General features: G+C 41.9%; 2 protein-coding genes across 2 annotated transcripts in view; one reads left to right on the forward strand and one right to left on the reverse strand.

The window, feature by feature from the left end:
- Positions 1–12669, forward strand: part of LOC139995838 (chromobox protein homolog 5) — a 193930-nt gene that overhangs the window by 160183 nt on the left and 21078 nt on the right. The window lies entirely within an intron of this gene.
- Positions 965–10499, reverse strand: LOC139995835 (nuclear receptor subfamily 2 group E member 1). The gene is made up of 8 exons (XM_072019695.1): positions 10288–10499; positions 4175–4317; positions 3847–3962; positions 2491–2676; positions 2247–2360; positions 2000–2163; positions 1664–1910; positions 965–1576 (listed from the first exon to the last, which is right to left on the reverse strand). Exons 2-8 carry the CDS (start codon positions 4303–4305, stop codon positions 1347–1349), a joined length of 1188 nt encoding a protein of 395 aa, XP_071875796.1. The 5' UTR covers positions 4306–4317; positions 10288–10499; the 3' UTR covers positions 965–1346.

The raw sequence follows: 12669 nt of genomic DNA on the forward strand, positions 1-12669 counted from the left end.
CCTTCCAATTTCGCTATCTCTCCGTCCTTGTCTTAGTCCACGGATAAAAAAAGGCAAAAGAACTGAAAAAAAAAAAAAAAGAGAAAACGAAGGAACTAATAGCACTCGGAGCTACTTTTTTCCACTCTACAAGCTACATCTAACGAGATAACGGAGGGAGATTTTTTTTTTATCGTCGTACGTATTTCCGGCCAATGAAACAACAGGAAAAGAAAATGGGAGAAAAGTGACAATTGTCGCTTTCGGGTTGAATATTTTTTACATACACAAACACACACGCAAGCCACACAAGGACGAAAAAATAATAAGAAATCAATCTATAATGAATTTATGTGTAACATTTAATTGAGGATTGTATGTAATTGTATATATATGTGTATATATATATATATATATATATATATATATGAGTACAATGCAGTCCACGAGTTAAGATACATTCTCCTTTTTCTACAATGAAAAAAATAAATTATTCTAGTTAATAAAAAAAAAAAAAAAATTACGGTGTGCGTTAGTGTCTCTTTTTTTTCTTTGATGCCAATCTTCCCGATGATCATCCATAAGAGTAACTTTTATTTAACGTCGCGAATGCCCATACACTCTGTAAACGAATTTTATTGTTGTGATGTGGAAATAAACGTTTCAAAAATTCTGAGGGTTTTGCTGAAATAAACCGAACAATCGCGTCGCCTACAATCTCTCAATGTCTTTCGATTTCACAAACTTTCTTCGTTCGTGAATGAACTCCGCCTTATTTTTCTTTTTTTTTTTTTGTCCCACGTCTTCCCGCAATCTTTGACAAGTTCACCAATCTACCTGTATATATCGAAAATGGTTCAGGAAATGCATCTTACGATTAACGAACGGGATATTTTTAATTTTATCGATAAAGATGAAAAAAGAAAAAAGAAGGAGAAAAAAAAATACAATTTTGTAATAAAAGAGCAACGTTTCACTTCGCTAATGTATTATAGAACACTTATTTCTAATACGTATATGTACAGGTCGCTGTTAGACTTAACAGTGTCACATTGTAATTTACAATACGCATAGGAAAGAATTGACTAGATTTTACGTAAACGTTTAATACTTTTCGAATTATTCCGCCGACTTTCGATTTCTATGAAAAACCTTCTTTATCGACGTGTAAACTGTCGATGCATCGGTACTATTACTCCTCGTTTCCTTGTAATTTGAAAAGAAACAGCGAACAATGAAACGCCGAAATCTCACGATCATTGGAAACGATCGTTCTTCGAAAATAGTTGCACTTGTCTTTGAAGCAATTGTCGATATAAATTGGTGACTTGCTCCAAGAGTATCGTACCGACCGAGTCGAATTGGCGTTATGTCGGCCTGAGAGCACTGACCATGTCGCCCAATAATCGTTCCACGCTGACATCCCCTACCGTCGGCTTGAACAACAATTCTTGCAAGATCGATCGACAAAGCGCGCGTGCAGGCGGTAACAGCAGCAAAAGTCGTCCAACCCTCCGTGCATCCCTCTCGCAGAATACAGCTACCGTTTGTTCTTGTAACGCTGTTATTCGTCCTGGTTCACACAGTCCTCGCGATTCTAAATAAACGCTCACATTCTTATCGCACTATTTCTCTAGTTAACCTTTATACGATTAATTTTAACATTTGTGCAAAGTTCTTTTACCTCCTTTGAAGAGAACTATGGCCTTCAAGCAGGCGTATTCCGAATGATCGACCCTGAGGAGAGCACATTTTGCCAATAACTCTCGCAACTTCCTTACTTCGTCGACGAGCGTTTCTTTTCTTTCGGATGATAAATCGTTCGGTACCAAAGTGGATTCTTCGACTGGAAAGTTCCATTGCGCGGCGGTCAACACGAAAAGCTCGCTCCATGATTCTTCCAGTAGGATAGTTTGATCCCTGTAGGGCAGCTTGAAAGAAGCGCCAAAAGATCTTTATTAACACGATGATAATTCGTCTTTACATTTATACAAAGATAACGCGTGAGCACGCGGATTACTTGTAAGAACGAATGGATGCTTCTCGCCCATCTGACAGCAAAGAAGAGTAATTTCGCCGCAAATTCGTAGATGTTCTCCGTGGGTAAAATAGAGAAGCTAGATATATATTCTGTTGCTACGGAGTTCGTAACAGACGGTGCTAATCGAGCGCTTGCGAGTTCCTCTGCAAAATTCATAAATATTCATCGTTTCAACAAACAATCGTATTTCGATAAACAAGCGAAATTTCTACGAGAAAATTCTTACCCTTTGGTTCGATTCTCGTTTCGATCGGTCCAGCCTCCTCGGAACTCGTCACCTCGTCCTCTTTACCTGTGTTCATTGTTAACGGTTCTGTCGGTGAACGTGGCAAAAAATGTGCTACAAATAAGAAAAGTATCGTAGTAACTGTTTGTACAACGCGAAATTATTTCCCATACGTTTTTATATGGAACGTTAAAGATAAAATAATTGAGAATCAATTTATAAAGGAGTAGATTGTTTCGCTTACCGACCGATGGTGTAAAAGCCGACATTGTCGGCTTGAAGGGAAATAGCGCAGGATACAGAAGAGGATGGTAAGGGTTGCTCGCTGCGTGGTAAACGTGTGGGATTCCAGGATATAATACCGACGGACCTCTTCTCGCGGCTGCGACCAGGGACGACGTATTTCGTGGAGCTCTTTCGTGCTGCACCGCTGTGAATATCATAATTCCTTAGTATTTCATATTCAGTTATGCATTTGTGGCCAGACAAACAATTTACTCTATTGACGTCGAAACAATCCTAATAATAATAATGTATTTTTTAATATCAAATAGTAGGCATAAATTGATTTTTAAGACGTCAAGTATTTCGAGTACACACGTACGAAATATATACCGTAAACTTCACGATTAAATTCTACTAATTTAACGCGCATATTAAATTCTTATCTGGCACGAAACAGAATTATAAACTACCCCGACGAATTATCCCCCGTTTAAAATCAAACATCCCTTACCCACATATGTTGCTATACGAAAGCAAAATCCCGCTTCACCCTGCGATCGATTTCATGCTTTTTTTTATAACATCGGCAAGGATATAATCAAAACCATGAGAGTGGAGACCACTAATGGTACCTTTCCTGCCCTCCTTCGCTAATTGATATCCCCGCGCAATCAAGTGTTTGGATTATCGGGTCGGGCTAGAAGTGTTTACAAAACCTGTGAACGTCAGGCTGCTCGTGACACTGCTCGCGGCATGGCTAACTTTCCGGATTCTGGCGTGAGCAAGCACGAATATAGAATTTCATGTGGGTGCGAGCACCCTTTTTTTTCCTCTCTCTCTCTCTCTCTCCACTTGTCAGCCCTTCGAGCAACTTCCCTATTTCTTTGTTGACGAACGGAACGTCACCATGCATTGTAATATTCTGGATGTTGGCTACGAATGTTCGTGCATTCGCGCGGGTACGCGGCTGCAGTAGCGGGGAACGTATCGGCGCCTGTCATCCGCAAACCTTTTGACGAACGTGTCGACGTCGAATCTCGGGGACGTGTTAAGGCGAAGCCAACTTTCCAGTAAGTTTCTTCTTGTTCGACGCGTGATGTATTTCAACGACGCTTTTAGAACGAGTATCGAAGATAGCGGATACGTTTTGAAACCGAACGTAAAACTCGTGATTAGAAAAAGAGGTGATTCTTTGAGATTAAATTATGCCTTACGTTTGCACACGAACGAAAAACTATTCGAGTTCTCGGCGCGCCTGACAGTCTGACATTTGCAGCTCATTTTGTACGAAGAAAGTCTTATGAGAGAGCGTCGTCGAATCGAATTTGTTACAAGTAAAGAATAAAAACGTAATCACCGTAGAAACGAAGCGTACCATCTCGTTTCATGTTGACCTGAAGGCACTTGGTAAACCGACATGCCTGGCACTGATTACGACGAGAAACGTCCACGATACAGCGACCGTTCTCCTTGCAGACGTAATCCAGGTTTCTGCACGATGGAATTGAATATTATTAGAACTTAATTGCACAACTAGATTTCGTTAAGTTAAAACCAACAGTTAATAGCGAAATAAATATTAGCATACGCCTCGTGTTTGTTAATCGTTGCTATCGGTAATATCGATAGGACGTTTAAATCGAAGATTTGCACGAGATTTCCTAGCGACACGGTTACATCGAAAACCATAGCAAGTTAATTACCTCGCATACCTGCGGATCGACCGCTTAAAGAAGCCACGGCATCCGTCGCAACTCGGTACTCCGTAATGCTTGCCGGATGCTTTGTCGCCGCAAACTTTGCACAAACTCTCACCGCGGCTACTGTCTTCCATGCTTTCCTGAAACTTAGTCGTGAAAATGCAATTAGGTCGCCAGATTTTAAACTGTTCGACGTTCTTCGAAACCGATATCGCGAATTACACTTTTGTTTCTCGTTATTCGATTATAAATTTGTTTCCTAAGATTCAACGATGTTCCTTGGTTCTTATCGTCAATAACAACGATAGCGTTGCAATTCGATTTTCGTTGCGATCATCGCCGCTCTCGCCGCGATGTCTCGTTCAAAGAAGGAAGATATAGTCACGGCTCCTTGCATATTGCAGCACGTAATGAAATGTTGAACGATGGTTGAACGTCGCTCGATTCTCTCAATGCTCGCGACTTATCCACTTCTCAAGTTCACCGATATTACACCGAGATAACGTCTCGTCCTACCAATTACACGATGTTTCTTATTCTTTCGACCAGCGATCATAGATTACCCGCAAACGCACGCAAACGTCCGAGCTTTGATAATGACTCTTAAGGAAGAAAATCGCTTGCGCGATGAAGAAAAGGAAAGGTACAAAAGTCAGAAAGTCGGAGGGAAAGTCCGACGTCGAGCTAAAATATCCCTAACGCTTCCGTTGACTTTTGCAACCCCTTTCCCGGCGTTGCTCACGGCTGTTCTCCACCTCTTCGTTCTCCATGTCCCTTTCGCCGGCGAGAATTCCCTCTTTGTCGAGGGCCTCGGCCCGGCTCTGCCACGGTCTTTCTCGTTCTAACAGGACGCCCGGCCACCTGTAGGGTTCCCAGGCTCAATAATGCATCGGTGACGTGGAGCATCGCTCAGGCTCGTCGATGGTAAACCACTGAGAGAGTCCTGGTGGATGATGCCATGGTTCGCCGCACCCTTCGTCCCGAAGACCAGTTTCACCGACACCGTCATTATCGTTGCCGCCATCAACCCTCAAAGAGATCTGCTGCCAGTACAGTGGCCTGACTTCTTAATAGTGTGGCCACAGACAGGCAGGAGGAACGCTGGCCGTCGCATGCGAGCGTTAACTTGCCATAATATTTTTATCGCCTGATGACTACTTTCGCGACGCACATGACGGAAGCGTTTTATAGTTGCACGACACACGAACCAATATTTATTTTAAATGGTAGCCGGTTCACTATGCTTCGTTTGCCGACTTTTCTCGTAAATTGGCGAAACGGAGTTATCGATGATCGTCGTGATTTCTTCCGCTATGTCACCGACTAGCAGAGTTTCTGAATCGACGTACTTTAACTCGTAAGTATTGCCGACAAACGTGTGAGAGTAGATTTTGGATACTCAGCCGCCTACGGCCAGATATTTTAAAACGTTTTAAAGCTTTCGCAATGGAATTTGTCACGCGACCGAAAATTCGAATATCGTAGTGGAACTATCGGTTCGCCGGTGTGCTGTTACACGTGGGCGGATTATTTAACCCTTGCTTGCACGAACACCCATCGCGTTTACGCACGCAGGTAACATATGTCGACCATTGCTTGGACACGAGCAATCTGGTACTCCTACGGAAAGTCAAACTTTGTCATTCCTCGTCAGGGTAGGGGAAGCTAAGTAACCGTGGAAAATTACGCGCTTTGAAAAAAAAGAAGGGGGACAGAGAGGGTACGCCAAAAATTTCGACAACTTTGATGAATAACAAAAGGCAGAACCGAATCGCATACATCGACCGACAAAAGATATCGCGAATGAAATGTTGCGTAAGGGCAACGTTGGCCCTTAATTAATGAGTTGATCAATAACGAATCTTAAGACAACTTTGTATGCTACATCAACGACAATATCTGAAAATCATGTTGTTAAATCGTTAATCGTTAGAACGTTAATTAAATTAATATTATTCCTCTGAAGGAGAAAGGCTATGGTTACGACTACGAAATTATAATTTTCCAAGATATCTCGCTAGTTTCTGGCGAATGTATTTTTATCTAATACACAAGTCGGTACCCTTCGACAGGAAATAAGTTAGAAAAGACAAGATGAGGCCTAGGACGATCGAAACAATTGAAAGTTGGAGGCAATGAGAAGGAGGATGGGTTATTTTTAGAAGCAATTTAATGCAAACCCATCGATCACTGGAACTTTGATAAGCTCGTCACAGTTGCGCTGCGACCTGGGTTAATGTCAGCTCGATGACTTTTCGATAGTTCTGCCTGGTGCAAGGCGACGAAAGTTCGTTGCGGTCGGTTGAAAATTCGACAAGCTCCTATGCAAATTTTTTTCCTCGTCACGTCATATGCGTCCTTTCGCATAAAAAATGCTGATGGATCGATCGCGAACAGAGGACACCGTTCTCTCGCATCGCGTTTCATCAAATTTGAATCTGAAGTATGATTTTTCCTGCTCAAGATATAACATTTTCCCCTTTATCTGCTGTTTTTCTCTTCTTTTCTCCGTTGATACAAGTTTTACCAATTTCGAGTATAATTTTGTTACAATTTCTATCGTGTAAATCTTTGTTCTCGATTCTACGTAGAATTTATACGTAGACGTCGATCTTTATCGGCTATTTATTAGAAAGAAGTTAACGAAAATGACTTTTCGACCAGTTTTGCGCTTACAGCTATGCGCTTAAAGTTATGCAGCGAGTCATCTGTTTAACTTGCAGCTGTGTTACGTTACATTTCATTTAAAGTTGTTCCACGATACGTATGTGTATGTACTCCGCGTTATTTTTGAGTAGCGAAGCTCCTACAATCAATTGAACATGTTTTCTAACGTTTGTTAATATAGCCAATTAGTATCTGTTTTCATTGTTAAGACACGATTCTAATTTTGAATTCCAAATTGTTATTGTTATTAAGGCGAAGACTTTTAATGACCCTTCCAGTCATTTCGTTCAGATAATCATGTCGATATCTTTCATTGTCCAAGCATGGTGGAAGGTCTGGGGTTCATTGAGAAAAAAAGCACGTGGCGTTAAATATTCTTTTCGAATCAGCACGCGGCCTGTCACACCTTGCTGAGTAACTTCCACCTGGACCTTCCGCTTGTATCTGCGAAATCGTCGATATCCTTCTCCCCTGAGCCGTGGCGTGTTAGAATCTGTGATCTTTTTAAAATGAAAAGACGATATCAACGGTTCCCGCGGTGTTCCGGTATTCCGAACGAGCGTTTAATTGTAGAAGCTCGTCGGCGTAGCGAAACATTTTTCTTCCACCCTGTCGAGGTTGTCGTCAATTTTTAAGGAGTTCCGCGTAAACAGTGTCGTTAGCCTATGCCACCCCTGACGTGACTTTTGTTGTCCGAAAGGGTCGACTGCAATTAGAAGCCTCTGAATAATTAATCGATGCATCGCAATCGTAATGATAGCGTGGCTCGTGTTACGTCGCCTCATTTGCCTATTTAAACAATTTCGTCAGTCGTCGATAGATTGTATGTCGTGTATTCTTTCGGCACGCAACGATATCCTGCGCGCGTTAGAAGCGACATTAGCGATACAATTGCTGGTTGAAGATCCAATTACCGCTATTTTTTCTTCTTTTACGCTACCATAATCTATGATCCGCGCAATTATTACGAAATTTTTCTTATCGTGTTGTCGCAACGCGATATATTTTTGTATGTCGCTTCGATGTTGCAACGTAATTGTTTTTCACTATGATAGTCATAAGACCGTACAAGTGTGGTATAACGTGGATACCTGGATCGTTTGATCCGTCTGATCTATTTCCACGAAGCGATATTTTTAGATAACGCGCGTTTCATCGGCAAACGATCGTTGGAAAGAGCCAACGGGAGGTCGGATCCGACTGTTAAATTCGTTTAACGGCAAACGCGTAGGATTAGTTTCGGTCGTGCACGTGCCCCGCTTCACACGATTGACAGTGATTGCGTGATTCGGTTGTACATGCGACGCTTGTACTACAACGTGTAGTGGTTCCAGGAGACCCGTGATTTCACGTAACAGATACTTTTCTGGTTTTCGTGATACCGGCTCGACAACTGGTGCGCGTCTGTTCCCTGCTCCCTATTTTATTGCAATTCTTCTCGTATCTGGAGCGCGTATTGCTTAACATTTATACGAACAACGAGTTCGATCTCGTATGGGACGATAGTCACGCGTCGGTAATTAAAAGTTTCTGTAACGATATCGCTATATGCATACATCGCATATGATCATCGTCGTAGGTCGTTCGCTATCTCCTGGAAGAATCAAACAAAAGAGAAGATGTTTCGCTTGCGAACGATGTCCGATATGTTCCTTCCAAAACTACCTCGTTGACGATCATTTTGCACATTCTCTTAAAATATATCTGGCGAATTACGGATGATATCAAGCCATCGGGGACTTAACGCCTCGCCAACTCGAATCGCATTGAACTTTGTTCGGAATCGATCGAACGAATGGCGACGATTCCAAATAAAATAACGCTAGTTACAAAGCTACATGAAAGGAAGAGAACACGATGAACGACCGAGTATGAAACCAGTTATGACGCGTATGGTGAACTTGTAATACTTATGGTTATGGTATAAATATAAAAGCGTCAAAGTAAGCGACGCGAATGGAAATACGTTGCAGTTTTGCTGGATGGACACGACGGTTTTCGAGATATCGCCGATCAAAAAAACATCGTGCCCTCGGCGCCACACAGGGTTTCACATTTGCGAAAGCGTTTTTAGCATATGCGTGGATCTGGCGCAACAGCAGCTATTATAGGCGACAGAGGCGAGCCGAGGACGGGCAATTACACGGCTCAGCGACGGAAAACCGGGTTTACAGGTGCGTTTACGCAGGGTAATCGACGAACTGTCGGACAGCGGCACATGCCACGGCTAATCGCTCTGTGAACTGCCGACGAAAAATGCGCGAATTCTCTAAAGTTCCAGTCGTTTTATCGTCGCCTCCAAAGTGTTACGAGGGAGTAATCGATGTGGAGGGCGTAGATATAACGTAGACATTAGAAGAAACGGGAAAATGGAGAAAATATTTAGTAAGCTATAGTATAATTGTTAGTTAACTATAAATAACTAACTATAAAGTTAGGTATAAGCGGTAAGAAGCTGAACCTTCCGTAAGGAACTGAATAGAAGAGATTATTAAGTGTACAATATGTGGTAGTCCCTCAGTAGGAACGTACTCTTTTGGTAAAGAATTGAAGTTATTGAGGTTTTCTTACGTTACAAAATAGCATAAAGGACGATTAACGAATTCTAGGATAACTAATAAACAGGTCAAATTTTTATGAAAGAACGAAGAGGAGAGGCGAAAATTGATAGGTGGATAGGTCGTAAAATATTCATTGACAAAATGCAAATTTAGTATATTCTCGTTGAATAACTTTCAAGCGCTGTTACTATCGTATTACTATCGTATTTATCGTTGTTCTGAAGGAAACCGATTTTATTTTATCATTGATACAGTTAATATTCGGACACCATTTACATCAGAGTAACTTTTCACAATTGAAGCAAACCAGTTGGATCCTTTTAAGAAGACAAAGGCATCAGTTTACTAGATGAGGTGTAACAAAATTTTGTAAGAAATTGGAATTGTTCGGAATCGCGAAGAAAATAGTAAGAGTCGCTTTTTACGACTTCTTTTATCCGAGCCTGTAATGAAAATTTCAGCGATACTTTTTGTCGCAAAATTTGACCTTTACTGTTTTCTTCGCGATTCTGACCAGTTGCAATTTCTTTAACACGTCGTCCAATAAACTAATTCTTTCAACTTCTCAAGAAAACTCAAGTCGTTTGATCCAAGTTTAACCCTCGGTCGTCGCAATTGTTTCACGAATCTCAATTGTCCTATTGTGTCATGCAAATCACACCGAGTTTCCAAGTAGCTGCTGTTCGAAGAAGTAGCAGTGGTACCGGATTGAAAGAATTTGGGAACATAATTTGAACATCGTAGAATAATTAATATTGTAATATTGTCACATTGTTGATATTTTCATCGACAAAGTCTTATTTTTATCAACAGTTACTTATTTGTCCACTAGAAAATTTCGCACTCAACGCGATATTTTGGAAAGTATGATCAATAGTCATTCCTTACCTGCGAGATAATCCGTCTGATTTTTACTGGCGAATCGCGGATTTCCACGTTGCTCCAATCTTAAAAGTTGATCGACGATACAGATCTGGCTTAAATACGTGGTGGAAATTTACAGTCGAATCTTCGATAACGTTTCATCGTCTCTTAAGATTCCCAAACAAGTGACGGTAGCCATTTTCTTCCAAAATTAAACAAGATACGTACATATTTCATGGAACCGGTGCAGTTTCTTGATTTACCGTTTAAATGAAGTACTTCTGCGCTATTCGATCCTCGATTTTACCATAAATATTTAGTAACATGTATCGCGCACTTTTAGCGATTCAATTTTGAGAAAAGAAAAGAAACGTCGATGACGTTCGATCAATCCGTCACTGCAGTTCTACGTTAAGAACTAAAGCTAAGGGAAACAAATAAGATTACTAATACAACGATCGTTCTTCGCTCGAGATATCCAACGAAAAAGCGAACATTTAACGAAAGAGGAAAGCGAACGGAACAGAAAATCGTATGCATATAAAATGTCGACTAAGAAACGAATGCGTCTCGTCAAACTCTTTCTTTCACTCGATTGGAAAACTACGATACGGCCGGAAATTTCTACACTTCTTTCCAAACCACACGGTAAACTCGTACCAAAGCTCCCAATCAACAGGCTAAAATAATTAATTGCTCGATCTTCGAACCGATCATCCCTATGAAACCAGTAATCAACGAAAACCAGTTTACCAACCACCGTGCCAAATAATAATCACTGGAACCTCTTGCTTGTCCACGTTGCCTGTCAACGGTTCTCCGTGCTCGCGAAGCCGATGAGCGTTCTGATCGGAGCTCGAAGCGTAAAACCGAACAGCGAGATCGGAGCGGAGTCAAAGCGGCCGGAGCTAACGAAACGCGCGTGAAATGGAACCGGACGGGTTCTTCGTCGCCGATGACTAACGGCGCCGTAGATGCGCGACGTATACGCGTGATCTATGGCTCGCGGTTCCTGGCCTCTGTTCGCGGCTACAGGGGTGGCCGGATGTGGGTGAGCTGGCCAGGACGCGTCGCCTTTGATCGGGTTCGCGTCGGTACACGGCCAATCGAGAAATCGCGCGATCGGGGGTAGCCAGGAGTCGCAGACGATTGGTCGACAGGCGGGGCGTATCGTACGAAGCTCACGATGGTTGTACGAGCACGGAAGGTCGCAACCCCTTGACGGAGGGTAAGCTCCGCCGCCGGAGCACGAAAGTCAACTCGTCGTGCGTTTTCCCCCGTAATCGCAAACTCTGTTCGAAGCGGAGGATCGGCGGAGGCCCGTGTGGCCGCGAGGAAACTCCATCAGCTTCGACTCGTTGTCGTTGTCCTCCCACCCCCGGCTTCTTCGACGACTTGGTGTCACGAGTAAGGTGTATCTGACGGGGGATGCGATCGTGGAGCACGAGGGGATGAAATGGTTCGCGGCGATTCAAGAACATATTTCCATGTACCTCGTTTCTCGCTTTTCCATAACTTCCCCGGTATTTAATGGCATGATGGGTGTGACATTTGCTATCTCTCAGAGATACAAAGTAACACAGGTACTGCCTGGACGTGCTGTGAAGAAACTCATCGAGCGAAAATGAATTTTTTTATTTAAACTCAGTTATCGATAAATCTCAAACAATCATTACCAATGACGGACATTTAATTTTGTTTATCAAGAATCAATATAAATGCGCGAAATTTTGCTTGCTCGTCAGTGACCATTCTCCATGGCGCGAATTCTATTTTTGTTACCGAGTAGCTATTCGTAATCGAAATAAAATTCCTGTCATCGATAATGATTACCGGTAGTCGACAAAATTTTTATCGTTTAAAATGCTTATCCTTGTAGGGGCACACGAGCTACAGAACAAATCAAATCGTGTTGCTGTTTTGCTTCGGAGTATCAATATCGTTAGGACTTACATGATGTAATAATAAAAAAAAACTCCGGGTAAAACAATTTCACCGCTACGTGCAACAAAGACGAATTTGAATTTTCCGACTCTCCCCCGACCAAAATAAATAAACGGACGCGATCGCGAGCGGACCAGTATATACCGAGTATCTACGAGTTATCAGAGAGCAATTATACACTGTCTTAGCGAATACGTTTGTACGAGCGTCTCTCGACATTATTTACATTTATTAATTTATTTAATTTAAATATATTTGACGGGTTGCAACAGCAAGTTCTCGTTATTCCATATTACAATCCTCTGCAAATCCTCTAAATTCTTAACCAGGATCTTTATCTTTTTTTAGATTAACTATCACACCAGAACTTTTAAAATCTGCCTTATAGTAGTTACGATGTCTGGGCTTTATCTTTTGTTGATCAAATGTTCAAAGGTAATCTTGAAATTTACGAAAGTTTAC

Source organism: Bombus fervidus, chromosome 16 (assembly GCF_041682495.2).
Source record: "Bombus fervidus isolate BK054 chromosome 16, iyBomFerv1, whole genome shotgun sequence".
NCBI classification, from domain to species: domain Eukaryota; kingdom Metazoa; phylum Arthropoda; class Insecta; order Hymenoptera; family Apidae; genus Bombus; species Bombus fervidus.